Raw genomic sequence first — 20,958 nt, 5'->3', positions numbered from 1 at the left:
TTGCTTTCTCACATGGCATCTTCTGACCCTCTAGTAGCATATCTCTGATACACCTAGCACATAGCAGGTGACATGATGTGTTTACTGAGTGATCTGGGCATCTATGTCTGAGCATTAATCTGCCATCCAAATATGCTCTAAGTCAGAACACATTTGGGCTGTTTGCAAAGCACCTAAATCAAGAGAGAACTGAGGTTTTACCATAGCCTGTCAAACATGGATATGCTTTTCATGTTAATATGTTATATGATATACATGTAGAAACATGCATTTTCACACAATACATACATATGTACCTATGTAGAATACATATATAGTGTATGCAAATGAATATAAACAGAGACAGTGTATAGTAATGATTTTCATGCACATAGAGTCCGAATAGATGAAGCCAAGAGGCAGCATTTGATTAGCATGCCAGTGGGAGTTCCCAAATTGGAGTGCTTGGTTACTCCTGGTTTCAATGTCCTGCTAATGCATATCCTTGAAGGCTGCAGGTGATGGACCAAGTAATTGATTTCCTGCCACCTATGTCAAAGACCCAGATGGAGCTCTGGTTTCCTGGCTTCAGCTTGGGTCCCAGCTGTCAGGATCATCCAGGAGTGAACTAGCATATAACTTATGTCTGTTAGTCTTCTTTTTTCTTGTTTCCAAATAAATTAAAAACAACTTGAAAAGCATTCCAGAAGCCTCTGACTATACAAACTCCTAGGTAGCTACATTGTCTGGAAATCCTCATGGCATCTGATTCCTTTGGGAATATGTAAACCCACTCATTCCCCCTCTTTGCTGCCTGCTTCATGAACATAAACCAGGAATCCCAGCTATTACAGGACATCCTGGAACTCAAATGGGAGGCTCCTAGCAGAGCCTGATATACTTACCAGCTGCTGATTCAGTCTCTAAAGTTACTACTAAGCTAGGACTTGCCTGAGTCCTCCAACTCTCTCTAAATTTAACTTCATCTAAAAATGAAGACTAAAATAGAATCTCTTTACTAAGACTAAATGAGGAAGACCCGAGTAATACATATTTATGGCATAAACATCTGGCACATTATAAATATTCAAATGCTTATCGTAGTATTATTCTCTGTCTTTTTCATTAAAAATCCAGCTTATACAGTGAATTAATGCCAAGGACCACATTCTGCAGAAGCTTCTCTGCCTTCCCCACATAGATCGTGCTAGTGGCAGTGCACGCAGGCACAGCCACTTCACTTACACTGAAGTATCAGTACAGAGAGTCTCTCGTGTAGTTTCTTGGTCCCACAACACCTACCACCAACTCACAAGATTCCTCCGCACAAAGTAATACAGTCCCAGTGTCTTACATAATCAGGAAATGCAAGCCTACAACTTCAGACTTAGTCTCCTGTTCCTTTTCTTTGACCATGCAATTATGAAAAAAAAAAACCCTGACTGAGAACCCCAAAAGCAGAAGTAAAAAGCTATACCTTTTTATTGCATGAATGCCCCATTTTGGAACACTAAATCACCTTATAATAATTGCAACATTTTCACAGTGTAATTAACCTGTGTTGCTTCATGTTCCTGATGCAGCAACTGTTTAAGACATAGCTTTAAAAGGGCTAAAAGATCACTGCATGATCACAATTTGATGAACCTCAGGGTCCCCATTCAAGGGCAGGGCCTTCCCCCAGGGAAGCAGAAAAGAGAACCAGGAGAAGTAATGTCTGGAAAGAAGGCCATGGTCTCCCTGCATGCACTTCTGGTCCTGTTCTTACTCCACATGCTGCTTTCTGGAGCCTTTTCAGTACCTTTGGAACACCCAGAAGACAAAAATGCAGAAATTGTTCAGGTAAATGAACTATCATTTAGATAGGTGGTTGATTTTTCAATTATTAGAAAATTGTGAGAGTTGATTCTCTAGGACTCTGATTCATGGAAACAGCCTGAAAGAAATTATCTGGGTGCTGTGTCTGAGATATGAGAATTCGGGCTGGGTTGCTTGAGTGCCAGTGGTGCCAGGTGAAGCCCTCAGGCCACACAGCAGTGTGCTCTGTGGACTTGTGGGTACGGGGTTACAAGGAGTCTGGGTGATGGCACAGGTGGGGATAAGCAGGGACCTGAGAGTTAATGTCCAGGTGATGGATGACTTCTCTGGGACTTCCACAGACAAGGCTACTCTACTTGAAGGGCTACAACATAGAACCCACCAGCATCAGAAAAGGGAATGGGTACTGTGAGGCTGGGCCATGAAGTCAACAAATATGTGAGTGAGTCAGGTCTGGGGGTAGAATCTGCAAGGGAGTATGTGGGTTCACCCATGTGGAGTAGCAATCTCTATTGGCATGCACAAGAGGTGTGGCTGGGAATTTGTCTGGTTAAGGAGCTAAGGGGATGCCCCTGCTGGGCTGGTATTCCTACTGGTGAACGCAAGAACCAGATCAGTGCATTGTCCTGGGATGAACATGGCTGCAATCTCCCTCAGCAGTGGTGTGAACTGGTCAGACTGGGCTAGACCCCAGCACCCACTGGTACTCGTGAGAGTCAGTGTGGGTGTAGAACGAGCTGTGCTAGGTCTCAGCTCTAGCTGAACCATGAGAGACCTGTGTCTGGTAGTGGAAAAGGTGTGGCTGGCTGTAACACCTAATGATAAGAATCAGAAAGGATATGGGCTGATTGGGCAAGGACACAGTTCCTGCCAGGACAACAGGTCAATCTGGGCCAAGAACCCACTGGTGTGCGCAAGATCTGCCACTGGGAGAAGACCAGATAGAGGAGTTTGGTGATCTGCTTTGTCAGGTTGCAGTCCATTCAGGTAAGTGCAAGAACCAAGACAAGGAGCAGCCCAAACCAGACCAAGTTACAGTACCTGTTGGCATACATGTGGGTCAGTTCAGGGGGTGGGCCAGCCTGGGCCAATTCTTAGCACTCACTGTTAGATCTTATAACAAGGATGGGGTACAGGTGGGGCCAGGTTGAGCTGCAACACCAGCCAATTCACATTAGGGCCAGGACTTGGGTCTGGCTGGGCAAGGCTAGGCTGCAGCACCAACTAGCACAAGCTGAACTGCAGGAAGGTTGGACCAAACTAGGCTGAAGCACCCCACCCATTGGTGAATGCCAAGGAGAGATGAGCCATGCCAGTCTGGGGGTACTGGGTGTTGAGTTCCTGAACCCCAGGGACAGAGGGCCCTTGGGCCTGCAAGGGGGGTGGTAGATCCATGAGTCCCGGGGGTTGGGGGTCTGCAGGGGCTGGGTTTTCTGGCTCAGATCACTGGGCCTGCATATGTTGTAGGCACTGGTTTCATGAGCCCCAGGGGTGGGGGAGTGTCTAGAGGGGGTTGGGTCTCCTGGCCCAGATATTGGGCCCACCTGTGTGGTAGGTGCCTCGTCTATGAGCCCCAGGGTAGAGGGTCCAGTGGGTCCCAAGTCACATCACCCAGCTCCCTTGGGTCCACCTGCACGCTGGGTGCTGGATCCATAAGCCCCAGGGGTGGGGATACAGCTTGGCCAGGTTGCCTGGCTCAGGTCTATGAGCACTTCTAGCAGAACACTGATGCTCCTCAGTGCAGAGGATGGAGTTCTAGACAGCAGACCATGGTGCACATGGAGAACATGGTAGCCCATGTTGGGGCCTGCAAAGGACATCTGGTACCATAGCAGAGAATGAAGAACAGAGCATATGGACAACTACCCAGCCAAACAATGACAGCAAATATCTAGGCAAATGGAGACTATAGGGTTGACTGTGTTAGCCAATGGACATTGGAAGGGATTCCTCATCCACAGACTGGCAAGATTGATAGCATTTCAGAACTCTCACATTCACCTGGGCAGAACCAGAGTATGTGCAACACTGTGCCCCTGGGTTGATAGCAGGTGGTCTTTTCCCATTTTGGGTACTGGGATAGTTGGGATGCTGGGTATGGCCTCTCCCCTTATTGGCCCTCCCGTCCCAAAAATGGGAAGAAGAAATCAAAAGTTTGGAAACAAAGATTACACCTACTTCTGCCTAACCCTAGATCCTTCTCACCCGGATTGACTATATAAACATCGTCTAAAATAAGAAAAGAAAGAAGAAGGAGGAAGAGGAGGAGAAATTATCTGGGTGATTTGCTTAGGGTTGAACATCTTGCAGCAATTTGGAAGTGTCCAAGTGGGCAAGGACTAGGTCTGGTAAAAGTTGGGTATGAAAATAAACTCGAAAATCCTGCTGCAAGTCTTTCTCCAGCCAAGGAGCTGTCTTATGCAGAAAGTTTTTATTTTTTCAACCAAATGGTTTCCTGTCTTCATCTTATTTTCTTTTCCATATATCTGCAGCCCAGCTGCTGTGTGTCTAATCTGCTTATCATTTCCTTGAACCTCCCAGCATCAGACTGTAGGCTGCTTATAAGCCCTTGAGAGCATTGTTAAAGCAGAACCAACAACTTTTCTTCATTGTATCCCAGTATGAAAGTCAATCCAAGCTTTTAAGAAATGCTAAGGAGTACTGTTATAAATACCTCCTGCACAGTTTTCTTAGCACTGAAGCTCTTCAAAAACATTGTTCTTATTCCTGTTTTCTTTCTTTGTTCTGAGTATTAGTTTCAATGTCACAGCATTCACGGTGATAATGCTTAGGGTCCATGGGTGCTTCCTCTGTCCAAAACTCCTGGCTAAGTATTTGCAAACATTGTCTCATTTTGATCTACACAGCAATCCTGTGGAGAGGGTGTTATTAGTCCCATTTCAGAGATAGTAATGAGTCTTAAATCAGGCTAGTAACGTGTGTAAGGATTTACGTGTAATCCATGGCAACACTGAGATTTGAACCCACATTTTTCTGATTCAAAGTGCATGCGCTAGCTCTGTCACCTGTGAAGTGCCTAGTGTTATGTAAGACACTCAGATAAGGAAATCTTATCAGATTGGCTTGATATCACCTTCGAATCTGTGCTTCCTAATGAGTGTTGACCCCTTTTAAAGTGTGAGAAATAAATAAATAAATAGGATTCTGCTAGCAATGATGCTGCTGCTACCTCAAAACATATTTTATACTCTTCTTTGGAAATTATCAATTCTTGTTTGAGAGACAACACTGTGAGTTGGGACCAGAATTGTCACCTGGGAATTCCTTACATCCCTGTGTCTCTATTTCTTTATGAAGATCATTAAACTTGCTCTACAGTTATAAAAATAGGATTTTTAAAAATGCAAGATCTGTATTGATGAGCTAATAGCTGAGGAGAAGTCAATTAATTTTATGTATTATAAAAATAAGCCATCTTCTGACTACATAGCAGCATTTTGTCCTTTTTCTTTAGGATAGCTCATTTTTCCTTGTGAACATTAATTGGAGCACTAAACATGAAGTTTTGTTTTTGTTTTTGTGTGTTTGATCAATTGTTTTTTACGAGTCTCTAGGTCAACCCATGAATGTATGTTTCTGTTCCTGTGGCTGCCTGGCTCTTTAGTCCTTGCTGGACATCTACAGCTACTTAGGAAAGATTAGAAAATGCCTGTAGGACACAAGCTGTTTTATAGAAGACACTAATCACTCATACGTTTGTCTTTGTTCAGAATTACCTAGAAAAGTTCTACCAATTACCAAGCCACCAATATCGGTCTGCGAGAAGGAACAACATAAGTATGGTTGTTGAAAAGCTTAAAGAAATGCAACGATTTTTTGGGTTGAATGTGACGGGGAAGCCAAATGCAGAAACTCTGGAAATGATGGAGAAGCCTCGCTGTGGAGTGCCCGACACCGGCAGCTTTGTGTTAACCCCGGGAAACCCCCGGTGGGAAAGCACCGACCTGACTTACAGGTGATCTTCCAAGCTTCACATTTCATCCACTGGTGCAGAAGTTACCAAGCCCTCCTGAGATACAGCACACTGCTCTAGAACTTGGAACAAAACAGGCACAGATTGATAAGCGCTCCTATGTAAGAGTATGACTGAGTTCAGTGGTGCTGAGCAGAGCTGTGAATAGCAAATGAATATGAAAATGAAAGAGAACAACTCCCATGGGCTCTTTTCACTTCAAAGCCTTCTCCAATAACCCAAAGAGGACGATTTGGGTGCTAGGTGCCTTCCTAAGCCATTATTTAGAGCCCAGAATTCAATCATTGCTAAAGAGTAGTCCCATCCTTCATATATCTTAATGATAACATTAATATCCATATTTGTTGAACACTATTTGCCATGTATCAAATTGCATGCTTTATATGTGTTCAAGCTCCAGAAAAACACTATCTTATACTCTGACTTTATTAACAATCTGAGGTTTAGAGACCTGGAAAAACTAGTCCAGACCAATGTCTGTCATTGTCTCTGAGACGAGTTTCCCTCTTCGTACTCTCTCTGGTGACATTATGTCACATACGCAACTCACTCCAAGGACAGCACCCTATTCTGCTGACAGTTGTTCTAAGCATTAATCAGCTCTTTGTGCCCCTTCTCATTTTGAAGGATTATAAACTATACCCCACAGTTGTCAAGAGCTGATGTGGAAGCAGCTATTGAGAAAGCCTTTCAAGTCTGGAGTGCCGTAAGCCCTCTGACCTTCACCAGAATCCTTCAGGGAGACGCAGACATCAATATTGCTTTTGCCCAAGGAGGTAGGCTCCAAGAAGTCATGTGCAGTTCTGCTTTCTTCACAAGCCTGAGACTCACGTAAATTGTTTTGTTTCAGCTCATGGTGACAATTCTCCCTTTGATGGACCCAATGGAGTCCTCGCCCATGCCTTCCAGCCGGGCCGAGGCATTGGAGGAGATGCTCATTTTGATGCTGAAGAAACATGGACTAAAACCTCCAGAAGTAAGTTATCCGAGGTCATAGTTACACACAATCTCTGAACTAGCCTTTTCCACTCTAGCTAACATATACTCAGGATATTGTAAAATTTTAAATTCACACAAACTGATCTATTGCAATGTTTCCGACCTCAAGATATAGTCAACTTAGATTTTTAAAAATCTCGTTTCTAATCTTATTTCCTAGAGCAGTGTCTTTTAACACTTTAGTTTTAATCTAATAGAACACTTGACATTGGATTATTTATTTATTTACTTACTAACTTACTTGAAAGGCAGAATTAGAGAGAGAAACGTAGAAGCAGCTTCCATCCACTGGCTTACTCTCCTAAATGGCTGTAAAGGCCAGGGCTGGGCCAGGCTGAGAGCCAGGAGCCTAGAGCTTCATTTGAGTCTCATACACAGGTTTGGGGCCTGGGTACTTGGGCCATTTTATGCTGTTTTTCCAGACATGTTGGCTAAGAAAGTGCAGGTGGAAGAACCAGGACTTGAGCTGTCTCCCCTATGGGACACTATAAGAGACTTAATGCACTATGCCACAACACAAACCACCTCTAAATGATTTATAAAGAACAGAACTCGTCACAGTGCTGGAATCTCGGAAAACCGAAATGAAGGTGTTGGCATCTGACAACATGCTACATCCTCACACGGTAGAGGAGCAAAGTAGGGCAGAGAGGGAAAGCTTACAGCCAGGCACATTCTGTAGCACTCCTTATCCACCCACGAGAGCAGGGCTCTGCTTCCCAGTGATTGGGAAAGGAAGCTTCTAGCACACGAATTTCTGTGGGATGCACTTGAAGTGTCCAAGGCAGGGATCAAAAAACCATAGGTCAGGTCCTGCTCCTTCCTGCTCCCTGTTTATACAGACAGGTTATACTTTGAAACTAGGCCAACTCATTTGCTCGTGTGTCATTCACGGCTACTTCCACCCTGCAATGACAGAGCTGAGAGTGGACTATTTAGCACGTAAGGTTTGCTGCCCACTCCTTTAGAGCATATATTTTTAATATTCTGAAATTGAATGATGTTTTCCAGAGGCCTATTTTTTTTTTTGGAAATTTAGAATTATACTCATCTAGGAATAAAAGCAGCTCCCTTCCCTCTAGTCAAGTTCCTGGAGTTTTTGCCAACGGCTTGTCCCCTTGTATCAAAACCATCTGTTTGGGAGAACACTTAACCTTACTAAGGTCTGAGAGGATGCAGAACTTGACAAGGCTATAGGGTCACAGTGTGACAGCACATTCTAGAAAATAAAAGGAAAGTTGTTTTCTAACTTTGCTTGAATCTGTTCTTTTACCAGTCTCTCTGGCTACGTGTTGTGTCTATTCCGTAGTAACGACCTTGTGTACACAGACATAAAAAACAATTTCCCATAATACTGTGTTTCCATGTATTCTTCACGAATTCAGGTCATCATTAAATTACCACTTACGTAAATATATGCAATGATTCCTACCAGGACACATTGCCTCCACCCTCTGCCTCTCATTTTTTCCCAGTACTTCAGCAAGATTTGTCCTCAGAAAGCCCATCATGAGTCATACTATTGCCTGCTTAAAAGTTCCAGTGTTCACATAATCTACCCAAACCTGGTCCAAATAGCTTCATCTGGTATTGCTTTTCCACCCCAATTTTTGATGAATTAGGCATTTGGTCCAGCATTAATATACTTGTGTCCCATATCATACTCCCTGGATTTGAATCCCAGCTCTGAGCCTGTTCCTGCTTCCTGTTAGTTATGCACGCCCCAGGAGGCAGAAGATGATGGCTCAGGTAGTTGGGTTCATGCCACCCACGTGAAGAACACAAATTCCTGGCTCCCGGTTTTCCCCTGGCCTAGCCCTGGCTGCTGCAGGTATTCAGGGAGTAAATGATCAAATTAGAGTGTTCTCCCATGTGCATATTCTTTCTCCCTACCTCCCACATTCCACCTTTCCTTCTCCTGCCTTTCAAATTGCAAAACAAAGTCTTGGCTTGTCCTTCATCTTTTACATTCATAGTCGTATCGTACATTCACTGCTGCTAGCGAGTATCCTGCACCCTTCATTCTCTCTAAGTCATCCTACATTGTTCTCCTTTCCTGAAATGAGTTTCCCATTGCCTCAAACCCCATCTTTCCAAGTCTTCCTCATCTTTCTTTGCGGCATCGAAGGCTGCATTGTGCCCTTACCTAGCAAGGAGAACCTTCTCCTCAGAATCCTGACAATGTTTGTACCTCCTTCTCCAACTGCTGTCTCTCACTATTCTGGGACTTGTGGTTACCTGCATCTCCCTCTCTCCCCCTTCTAAACTGTGCACTGCCCAAGAGCAGAAAGTCATAGTAACAGTTCCTGTGTTTCCTTGCACAGTTCTCCAAGCACTCAATGAGGGATTTTTAATTACTCAGGTGGAAGAACATTACTACAAAACAGCAAGCCCCAGGGACTAGCAGTGTGCTATAGTAGGTTAAACCACTGCCTGTGATACCAGAATCTCATACGAGCACTGCTTCAAGTCTCTGCTGTTCCACCTTGATCCAACTTCCTGCTAACGCACCTGGGGAAGCAGAGAAGCACTGTTCAAGTCCTTGACCCCTGCTCCCATGTAGAAAACCAGATGGAGTTCTAAACAACTGGCTTCTGCCTGGTCCAGCCCCAGCCATTGTTGCCATTTGAGGCGTCAATCAGTAGATGGAGGACCCCAACTCTTGGGAAATCTGTTAAATAAAAAATACATTTTCTTAAAAAAAAAAACACATCTTGGAACATGAGTAGAATCTTGCTAGGCTAATTATCAATAAGCAATTCAACACTGTGGTAATGCATGCCCTACCATTTCACCTGGGGTCTCAGCCGCAGATCCATCACATATTAGTTACAAGACCTGTATGGTATTTAAAATCTGTTGACTTTAGTTCCTTTACTGTAAAAATATTGCTCATCAAATTTCACAAAAAATCATTGCTAAGATTAAACATCATACTATGTAGCATGAGTTAGGTATTCTACAACTATGAATTTTTTAAAAAGTATCACATGAGAGAAGGCACAGAAGGGTATACAGAGACTACAGGTGAAGCTCTCAAACCTCTGCTTGGCCCTGTGAGGAAGGTCTTGAAGGATAGGCAAAAAGTCTTAGGCTTTGATATCAAGAAGGATCTTTATCATTTTTATGTTCTCAATTGTGAAAGGCACCATGATCTCAGAGGTTAAAAGAAGAACAGGAGAAATAAGACAGAAAATTTATCTGTCTAGCTACTAGGATTCTTTACAACAGAGAAGAGCTGGTACCAAACTATGGGTGGTCAAAAGCCAATCTTGCTCAGCCTGCGTCTCAGGCTGCTCCCTTGCCTGCCAAGTTTCATTTTCAGCCACCTGTTCCCTGAGATGCCACTGATGAGCATGAGGATCTGGCACTCCAGCAAGAGAACAGGAGACACAGGTGCCTAGAGCCATGGAACCACGGAACCATGGCTCTACTATAATTTCTCCTTTCTTGGCTGTTATGTTAATTGCATATATTTATGATGTATCATTGATAATTTGACACCTACAAGTAGGCAGTGTGTGTGTTAATAAATCAGGCTAACTAGCATTTCCATATCCATAAGCACTTTTTAAAATTTTAAACACTTATTAATGGTACTCATTAATGGGATGCAGAGATGTTTCAACAAATGTGCTGCCATCATTTATCCAAGCCTTATAAAATATGAGGGTTGGGATAATGGCAGATTTTTAGCTTCTAAGATTTTATGATAAGCTCACACTTACCTCATCTCAACGTATGTCTCCTGTCTTGGTTCTCCTAATATCCATTTCTTGAAGAATTTGAAGGAAAGGTGAGAAAGATAGGCAAAGGGAGCAATGTGTCCCCAGGCAGTTGGGGTTTGGAGGCTGTCTCCCTTGAGACCAGTCTTCTACCACCCTTGGATCCACTTAAATCTAATAATCACACATGCTTGCATTTCAGATTACAACTTATTTCTTGTTGCTGCTCATGAATTTGGCCATTCCTTGGGACTCGCTCACTCCTCTGATCCTGGTGCCTTGATGTACCCAAATTACATTTTCAGAGAACCTAGCACATATTCACTCTCCCAGGATGACATCAATGGCATTCAGGCCATCTATGGTAAGCACATCTGAAGAACGCTGAATTACTAAGTATAGGCCCTCAGTGAACTCGACATCTGAGCATCTCTCACAAACCGAATTGCACAAGCACAAACTGAATTATGGAATGTTCCAGTTAAATACAATGTTAGCAAAAAAGCTTAAAGGGGAGGTATTCAATTGCTCCCTTAATTAAAAGATGAGAAAAAAAATGTACCACAATGATTTTCAGCCATTAACTCAGAATGGGAGACATTTTCTTTTCTTATGCTTGCAATTTTACATGTTATAAAATGATATGATCATCCCCAATCTTGAACTTGTGTCTCAAGGAAATTCTCACATAGATCAATAGACATGTACAAGGCACACTGAGTATGTTTTTTTGCAGCCTGATTTGTAGCATTGAAAACCAGAGAGAAGCAGAGGGGGTGATGTTCTATGAGAGGAGACTCCACAGTAACAATGTGGCAAGTGCATGAAATGCTTGGAAGCATGACTCAGATGCACATTTAGCAGCAGTGTGAAGATTTTTTTCAAACCATATGCTTCACACACACACACAAAAATAGAATGATATGTTATCATGCAATAGAAGTTGAAATGTATGCTATATGAATATACATAAGTTAAAATGTGTATAGATAAAGCAAGGCATTGATAAGAAACATGCAAATAAAAAGATACAGAGGGAAGATATTAAAGTAGTGTTAGTGGAAGAATGAGGGAATGAGAAAAGAATTTTTTAAGTGCATTACTGAGGTTTTTGAGGAAGAAATATAGGAATCTTTTTGCCTTGTGATAAGAAGCTCTGGGGGCCAGGAAATGACCTCAGTCCCCGCTCTGTCACAACCAAAAGAGCAGAGAAACAAGAAAAGGAGTTTTCTGCTCTTGTTAACGCATGAGTAGTAAAGTGGAAGGAACAAGTAAAATGAGGGCTCACAAGCTAATTGTCTACCTGCAGAGCCAAAATCCCAGATCAGTGCTGATTCTAGCCCTGGCTGTTCCACTTCCCATCCAGCTGCCTGCTTGTGGCCTGGGAAAGCAGCAGAGGATGCACCAAAGCCTTGTGCACCTGTTTGGGAGACCCAGCTCCGGGCTTCAGATCCACTCAGCTCTGCCTGTTGGAACCATTTGGGGAATAAACTAGTGGTTGGAAAATCCTTCTTCTCTGTGTCTCCTTCTCTTTGTAAATCTATCTTGCAGATAAAATTAAATTATTATTTTTAATCAAGAGTAAAATGGGATGGACAGGAGTGCAATTAAGGAATGCACTTCCTTCTCTCCGATGGGACAGTGCTATAATATCAATAGGTAACCAAATATGCCAATAAGTAACCGAATATGATGTTTTAATAATTTTGGGGAAAATGATAAGAGATAAGGAGGAGGGGAATATGTATCATGAAGAGTATGACACATACTCATTTTATAAAACTTAAAAAAATGATAATTTTAAGAATCAATGTTGGCAAGGCATCAAAATCAGATTTCTTTTCATGACAAAACAATTTTCAGGAATGAATTCCTCTCTGCCTTTATTCCTCATCTCTTTCCTTCACCCTGAAAATGTCTCCTTCCTTTTGTTCACCCATGTTTCAAAATCTCTTTATTACTCGTGTAGCACTTCATTCTACCGTGAGAAAATACCAATGTATTAATTGTATCTATATTAGATACAACATAGCTGAGATTTGAACTGAGATTTGTGCTACAAAACTAATACAAGATTCCGTTGCATGTAATTATCTTGGCATTAATCTTCTTTCTAAGTTTAAGTTTACCATGCTATTAGTATTGATTACAAATCTTCATTTTTTTAAATAAATGTGTTCCAAAGATGTGTTAAAAAAAAAAAAAAGACTAACACAAGATTCCATCCTGCAAGTGAATGGGAGTAGAGAAAGAATAAGTGGAAGGAGATGAGGCGGGATTAGAATTTAAGGGAGGAGAGGGTGTGAACTTTTCTTTCTTTTTTTTTTTTTTTTTTTGCCTCAAACTTCATCTGGAACTGGCCCTGAAAATCATTATTACTTTTATTAAATAAGCAAATAAAAATCTTCAGAGAGCCGCATGAGAGTTACTTCATTGTTTGGTAGCATTTCCTGTCCTGTCTGAAAGGACACTGGTCATCACACTGGACTTGAGCCCTTACAACACCTTTGTGCTTTCAGGACCTTCAAGCCGCCCTGTCCAGCCCACGGGAGCGACCACACCCAGAGCTTGTGATCCCAGGCTGACTTTTGATGCTGCCACCACTCTCCGGGGAGAAATCATTTTCTTTAAAGACAAGTATAAGATAGCACGGTTCCTTCTCTTTCCCTCATGGGTACACCTTGACACTGGGTTCCAATGAAGTCATGAGTACCCAGCTTTTCCTTTGGATTCTACATGTATGCATACCACTGAGTTCTTAGTGTATTCTGGATAAACAACCAAGAAAAGGAAAAGCAAAATGTTGACAAGCATTCAGAGCTCAGTGAAAAGCGACACAGACATGGTCTGTAGGTGCTGAGTAAGTTCACAGCTGAGTTTACCTGGTACCAACAGTCAAATAAATGGAAATGATCATTTATGGGCTGTGAAGCAGATCTGATGCACTGGCAATTTCCCTTTCCCATTTATTATTATTCCCATTGATCTGTGTGTGTGTGTGATTGTGTGATTGTTGGCTGTGGGTACATAAATAATAACTTGTTGTAAATAATAACTCCAAATTATTATTTAAAACAGTGGGGCCTGGCGTAATAGCGTAGAGGTTAGGGTCCTCACCTTGAATGTGCAGGGACCCATATGAGTCCTGGTTCTGATCCCAGCGACCCCACTTCCCATCCAGCTCCCTGCCTGTGGCCTGGGAAAGCAGTTGAGGACGGCCCAAAGCTTTGGGACCCTACTCCCGAATGGGAAACCTAGAGGAGATTCCTGGTTCTTGGCTTCAGATTGGCTCAGCTCCAGCCATTGTGGCCAAATGGGGAGTGAGCCATCGGACGGAGGATTGTCCTCTCTGTCTTTCGTCCTCTCTCTTTATCTGACTTTATAAAAATTCATCAACATGTGAGTAGAGCACAATGCCGAATGTAATGAAATAAGCTCATTCCTGGGACTTTCACCCAAAATTATAATGTACTCACCAGGTGGACCATTTCATAACGCAGTTATTGTGTTGGTTATTGTGTTTGGATACTATGTGTGCTGTAGTTTGGTGGTGCTCGCTATTGTGTTTGGACTGCAATGTAGTCTGATATCCTCCCAGCAATGGTCATCACTAGCCCAAGAATCACCGAAACTGCTGACTTAGACCATTCTGTGAACATAGCCTTCTATTCCATTAGGTACATTTGGAGACGACATCCTCAGCTACAAAGAGTTGAGCTGAGTTCCATTTCCCTGTTCTGGCCATCCCTGCCAAGTGGCATAGAGGCTGCTTATGAGGATTTTGATAGGGACCTAATTTTCCTCTTTAAAGGTAACTTCTTACAATTTTCATCTTATTTATTTCTACCTGAAGGGTGGGTGCAGGGCTTTTTTGTGATCCCTGTTGGTTCAGAGGAGGTGCCCAGGCTTTTGCCAGGAGCCTGGGCTGAGCCACTCTTAACCAAGAACTACTTGATAGACATGAGGAGGCTGTACCTTCATGAAGCCTCAGTTTTCTCATCAACAAAACGGGAAGATGGCATTTAGTGATCTTTCATAGTCCTGTGTTTTCATCCTAGTTATAATTTTCTAAGATTGCTCAAAGCTCTAATTTAGCTTGTGTATAGAATTTATGTAAGATATTGAATTGTGCAGCCCTGACCCGAATGTCTGGCCAAGCAGTTTGGATGTTATGATAGATACTGAGGAATCGTTAGTGCTATCATAGCCTGCATCCACTTTGCCACCTTCATTTTTTAGACTATGAGGATTTGTTCCATTTTCATATCTCTAGTAGATTTATGAAATGAAAGATCTTTAACACAGAGCCTGAATCATTGACAGGCAGACAATACTGGGCCCTGAGTGACTATGATATTCTGCATGGCTACCCCAAAGATATATCAAACTATGGCTTCCCCAGTACTGTGCAAGCTATTGATGCAGCTGTTTTCTACAGAAGAAAGATATACTTCTTTGTGAACACACAATTCTGGAGGTAAGGTAAACTAGCTTTTCAACTAGAGGCTGACATCTGTATTTCCCACTCTTACTGCACACTGCTAACAATCACACATGCAAAGGCTTTAAATATCTATGTGTTCTTCACTGGGCTTTAGTGAGGGCATATACTGATGTTGCCATGGCTTGCATTCCACTTCCATAACATTTAAATGCATGTATGATACCCTTGAGAACTCTACATCAGGAAACAGAGCAAAATTTCATTAAGCAGCAGGCTGGAATGTGAACAAAGACTTGGACTAACGCTCATTTCTGAGTAAAATTCTGACAGTCAACGAAAGAAATTCAAAGATCTCATAGATTGTGGTGTGTAAATCAAACTTATCACACACACACACACACAGAATTATGTGCATCACATAACTCAAAGTCCTAGAAAGCATAATAAGCTCATTATGAAAATAGAATTAATGTACCTGGGCCCGGCTCCCCTACAGGCAGTGATTTGTGTCCCAGCTGCTCCACTTTCCATCCAGCTCCCTGCTTATTGGTATGGGAAAGCAGTGGAAGACAGCCCGAAGCTTTGGGACCCTGCACCCATGTGGGAGACCTGGAAGAAGCTCCTGGCTCCTCCTTCACATCAGCTCAGCTCCAGCTGCTGCAGCCATTTGGGGAGTGAACCAGGAAATGGAGGATCTTTCACTATGTCCTTGTTTTTGTAAATCTGATTTGCTTTTTTAATAAAAATAAATTAAAAAAACAAAGATGAATGTACCCGTGAAGTTTTATAAGTAAGTGCATACCCTTGGGTAAAGAAGTTAGATGTTCTTAATTCTGGTAAGTAGGACATCACAATGATTGAACGAGGGAAACATGTGTAAAGGCACTACATTAAATATGTACAATTACAAGAAAACTGTTAACATTTGGTTTTATATGATTATTAAGTCATGGGACATTTCGTTCCTATCAGGTATGACAATGAAAGGCAATCCATGGAGCCAGGATATCCCAAAAGTATATCAAGATTATCTCCAGAAATAGGAAATAAAGTTGATGCAGTTTTCCAGTGGTACTGTAAGTAGAAAAAAAAATGGCTAATTTGTTTACAGGTTTAAAATAGTGTTTTTGCATTTGAATATTACATTGGTAAAGGGGCAGTTTCTTTAATTGAAGACAGCTGAATTGTCTCTAGGTTAACTCAACAAATTCTCTTTTATTACAGATTTCTTCATTTTCTTTAGTGGACCCACCTATTATGCCTTCGATCTTAGCACTCACAGAGTTACTAGGATTTCAAGAAGCAATGAATGGCTGAACTGTAGATAAGTCGAAGAGAAATCAAATGTAGCTGGATGCATTTTCTGGATACAGAAGAGAAGTCACAACTTACACACCCATCACACTATCCCTTGCTTGTAATTGTCTCGATAGTATGTAATGTTGTTTTCCAAAACTGTACTTATTGGGCCTTTCCTCAGTGAAAATGAATTTGGAATATTTCACTGTTTGCAGAAGCTATTTTAGTTCCTATGAATTTCATCTTCCTTTGAGAAATCATCACACAAAGAAAGAAAGCCATTTTTGTCACCTAGACATTCACTATTCTTAAGTCTACTTGAATACCCCTTATGTATATCTACTACTTTCAGTTTAGCATTGGATTTTGTTGAGAAGTGTAATAGACAATTATAGTACCCTTTACCTTTATGGATAATGTGGTGCTGGCTTCCAGGCTTCAAAAGAAATGTATGTGATATGTGTTATATATTCCCTTGTGTCTCCCAAGAAAGTAGTATTGCAGTTCTAACTCCAGGTACCTGTGGGTATAAGCACAGTTGAAACCAACATCTCAGCAGGTGTAACTAAGTTAAGAGGGACCATTCTGGATTAGGGTGAGCCCTAACTCCAATAAAACTGGAGTCCAGGAAGAGGTAAGACATAGATGCTCAGGAGGAAAGACCATGCAAGACAGAGGCTACAGTGTCATACAAGCTCAGGGATTCCAAAACTGGCTGGCAACCACCAGAAGCCAGAGAGTGGCAAAGAAGGAGCATCCACTAGAATCTTCAGCAAAAACCACAGCCCAGTGACCATGTCTGTGCTCGTCAGACTGCTCAACCCCAGAACTAGGAAAGAATAAAGCTTTGTTGTTTTGACTTTTCCATTTTATGGTACATTTTTACAGCAGCATTACAATGATAACAGAGAATCAACTCAGAATATATGAATACCACTGAAGATTACTGGCAACCAGATGAGAAAAGTAGCAAAATGCGGAGAGATTCTCCTTCTAGAAGTCAAACAAGTGGGTCAGTTAGGTTTATTCCTCTCTAATTCTTTCTCCTTGGAAATACAGGATGGCACACTATATAGACACCGGGGAATTACTGTGCAAACAGAACAGACTTGGGCACACAGTTTTAACCTTATAAATTCAATTTAAACTGAGCTTAGCTGGATAAATATGCTAATAGCTCTTTTCTATTAAGGATTTTGGGATGTGTGGCATCATAGTGTATAATCCTGATGGCAAAATCATTATAAAGTAATATTTGCAGATATTAGAATATAATATAGCTTGTTACACAATAAACATGCAAATTGTAAAATATTTCTCACTTGTATGCCTTACTTTCTTTTTCTTCTGAAGTTTTAAATTGAACAGATTATGCATTTGGTGCTTTATTCTAGAAGAGACCAAAATAGTGATTTTTTTTATTATTTTATGATACAGTTCCACAGGCTCCAGGATTTCCTCCACTGATTTTTCAGATTTCTTTTAATGATCAGTTTGTGCTTTATTTGTAATTTCTTAAAATGCCACTACGGAGGGCAGGCAGTTAGCTTGGCAGTGGGGTCTCTCATTGCATGTCAGAACGTCTAGGACCCATCCCATTCAGATTCCTCATTCCAGTGTCCTAAGGCAGTCCCTGATGGCCAGCAAATGATGGCCAAAACAAGTGGCTTCCTGCTGTCCCCTAGGGAAACCTGGATTGAGTTCCAGGTCCTTGCTTAAGGCTAGCTCAGCTTTTCAGGCTTTAGAGGAGTGAACCAGCTGACAGAAGCTCAATCACCATCTGTCTGCCTCTGTAAAAAATTTAAAAGTCACCACATAGTTTTTCTAATGTATAAAATGATTTGACAAATAATAGATAATATATGCAGCCATTTATTCCTTTGTAAAATTATTGTGTTAATGAATTGCCAATGAGCCCCTAGCTGGAGGCTGCACTGGCTGGAGTGTGGGGGAGAACACAAAAATTAGATTGTAAGAAAAGAAAATGGAAGTCATGTTTTGAAGATCTGAGTTACAAATACTTCATCAGTTTGTAAGACAGGAGTTTGGTACAAGAGAGCAGCTTAAAATATCACTGAATCATGTACAGTTACTGGGGTAAATTGATCAAAACCCTGTCATGAGACAGGGAGAAGGAAAAAAATCCAGTCGTGGTATTTTCCCTTGAAACGAATGAGATGTGACAATCAGGAATAACAAAACATAGCAAATGGGTGACGTCAGTGAAAAAACAACATGGTACAGCATATCACCATTCCAGCCCAGCCTCAGAGATGTGGCCTATCAGTATGTGAAAAACAGGTCTCAGATTTATGTGGAAGGGAAAGTAGACTAAGGTGAATACAACAACCATCATTGCTGATAACATCATCTTTCTGCGTGACCAGCCAAAAGAGAAGATGTAGAATGGACAATTCTTCTTTGACCGTTGTTTGGTATAGCTTCATTCCCAAATCATGTATAGGCTTTATACTTTCTAAAGGCAAGAATTAAAATACTCCTTTATATAAAAATAATTTTCCAAATATTGCTTCACAGTTTAAAATATAAGTGCTCAGAGTTCTTAAAAATTCCTCAAGAATGCAGTTTATTACTCTCAACTTACAAGAAAACAGAAATTGGTTCTTATTAGTAATCGATTCATTGACTCAGCAAGCATGGTTCAGGCTCTGTGCTAGAGAAAACAAAAGAAATGTACCAAAAATCCATGGAATCAATGCAACAGATGCAAATAGTACTCTAAGAACTAGATATTTAAGATATCGATTTTTACAGTTATGTTAGAGATTCATCTCAGAACACCTGCTACTTGAGCTGGTTATTTGTGATATATTCTAGTCCCAAAGTTCATCTACACATTTTGGGATAACTGAGTTCATATGGTAACTTTAGCCCACAGTCACAGAAAATGAAGTGCAGTGTGAAGTGTAATTTTAAAAATTGGAAGTTTTTTTTATGTTTTTTTCTTGACATCTGGTATTTTCCGGCTGTCCCGTTAATGTTGTATATAAGTACAACAGGTGTAATAGCCTATGGTTTGAATGTAAATAAGGATCATAGATTAAGTTTGTTTAGAAACAAAACCTAAATCAAGATCTTAGTACAATTATTTTGGAGAAAAGGAACCTGGTCCCTGGAAGCAACCACAGCAAAATAGGAAAGGAGGACAAGCCCATAGAAAGATGTGATATCCAGGCTTCTGCTGCAGGCGATGAGGGCTCAATGCCACCAGGTATCCCCTGAGAAGCTGGCAGAATGTCTTTAAACAGTTACCATCTCCAGCGCCAAGCGGTTGGAGCATTTTCCCTCCAGCTCCTTCACGTTTCTGGACTGCATCCTCATGCTGACCTGGCAGATTGTATGACACCTAAATACCCTGGACAGAAAGTAGAAAAAAACACAGCTTATGATTAGGACAGAGCTTTGCCAGAACAGGCTGAAATACAAAATCTGTTCATTCTGCTGCAACAAAATCCAAAAGTATTCCCAGGGTGCTGGAGATAGCTCCTATGGCTTTGCTACAGGGAGGTGTAGATGTGGGCTAGGTACTTGACAGCATTAAGTTATCAAACAAATCCTAAACTACCGAAGCTGGACTTTTTTCACGTGAGGTGAAAATAAATGTTTCATGAAGCATCTGTTATTTTGGGTGTTCCTCTTACGTTCAACAAAATCTCATTCTAAAACATTACATGGAATGTCTGGGACTCTCCCCACTTCCCTATAGTGAAGGTCACTAATGTAGCAAAAATCCAAAAAATACCATATACAAAAGAAGCTTCAAGAAAAATGCATAAGGATACTTAAAAATTAAGAAGAGCTCATGAATACTGAAAATATAATAGATGAAATAAAAATAGAGGCTCTGGAAGTAAAAGGAATGGAAAACAGTAAAAAAAAATCAATGAGAAAGGAAAGATGTTGGCATGACACATTGAGGACACGAATATCATAAACTAGACCGTGTGGGTTCACATCCTGGCTTTGCTTCTGATTCCAGCTGCCTGGTAACACGCATCCTGGGAGGCATCAAGTGATAAGTCAGGTAGTTGGATCCCTGCCATCCACGTGGGAGACACAGATTAAGTTCCTGATTCCCAGCCTTGTCCAGACTTGGCCCTGTGTGCTGTGAACGTTTGATTACTGAGCTCTCAGAGGAAAGATCTGTCTGTCCCTCTGTCTCTCTGCCTTTGCAACAAATAAATTATAAGCAAATAAATTTTAGAAGTTCTTCACAGTCTGGGGTGATGGATTAGTGACTAAGTAATTGCCTTGCACATGCTAGGATCCCATATGGGCACCAGTTCATGTCCCATCTGCTCCACTTCCCTTCCAGCTCCGTGCTTGTTGCCTGGGAAAGCAGTTGAGGGTGACTCAAAGCCTTGGGACCATGCTCCCACATGGGAGAACCAGAAGAAGCTCCTGGCTTCAGATTGGTTCAGTTCCAGCTGCTGTGGCCACCTGGGGAGTGAACCAGTGGATGGCAGGTCTTTCTATATCTCCTTTTCTCTGTAAGTCTGCCTTTCTAATGAATGAGTGAATCTTGAAGAAAGGAAGGAAGGAAAGGAGGGAGGGAGGGAGGGAAGAGAGAGGAAGGAACGGAGGGAGGGACAGAGGGACAGAGGGAGGAAGGAAAGAAGGAAGGAAGGAAGGAAGGAAGGAAGGAAGGAAGGAAGGAAGGAAGGAAGGAAGGAAGGAAG

At 41.7% G+C, this 20,958-nt stretch overlaps 1 protein-coding gene and 1 pseudogene across 1 annotated transcript; both read left to right on the top strand.

Moving 5' to 3' along the window:
- The first annotated feature begins 1,629 nt into the window (after positions 1 to 1,629).
- On the top strand, positions 1,630 to 16,505 carry MMP8 (matrix metallopeptidase 8). Its single transcript, XM_040976867.1, has 10 exons — positions 1,630 to 1,821; positions 5,529 to 5,773; positions 6,419 to 6,567; positions 6,642 to 6,767; positions 10,718 to 10,879; positions 13,035 to 13,152; positions 14,193 to 14,326; positions 14,839 to 14,992; positions 15,932 to 16,035; positions 16,184 to 16,505. The coding sequence occupies exons 1-10, from the start codon at positions 1,693 to 1,695 to the stop codon at positions 16,285 to 16,287; spliced, it is 1,425 nt and encodes a 474-aa protein (XP_040832801.1). The 5' UTR covers positions 1,630 to 1,692; the 3' UTR covers positions 16,288 to 16,505.
- Positions 16,506 to 18,251: 1,746 nt separating this feature from the next.
- Positions 18,252 to 18,663, top strand: LOC121153963 (annotated as a pseudogene).
- Positions 18,664 to 20,958: the final 2,295 nt, after the last annotated feature.

Source organism: Ochotona curzoniae, unplaced genomic scaffold, assembly GCF_017591425.1.
Source record: "Ochotona curzoniae isolate NIBS_2020 unplaced genomic scaffold, NIBS_Ocur_1.0 contig_2723, whole genome shotgun sequence".
Lineage (NCBI taxonomy): Eukaryota > Metazoa > Chordata > Mammalia > Lagomorpha > Ochotonidae > Ochotona > Ochotona curzoniae.
The sequence above is the reverse complement of the archived record's forward strand: the minus strand, read 5'-3'. Positions and strand labels throughout refer to the sequence as shown.

Excerpts from the sequence above, each read along its gene's own strand:
- MMP8 (XM_040976867.1), top strand. The coding sequence starts at position 1,693 with ATGTCTGGAAAGAAGGCCATGGTCTCCCTGCATGCACTTCTGGTCCTG. Across the intron at positions 6,568-6,641 it reads TATTGCTTTTGCCCAAGGAG|CTCATGGTGACAATTCTCCC; the intron begins GTAGGCTCCAAG and ends GTTTTGTTTCAG. Across the intron at positions 14,327-14,838 it reads CCTAATTTTCCTCTTTAAAG|GCAGACAATACTGGGCCCTG; the intron begins GTAACTTCTTAC and ends AATCATTGACAG.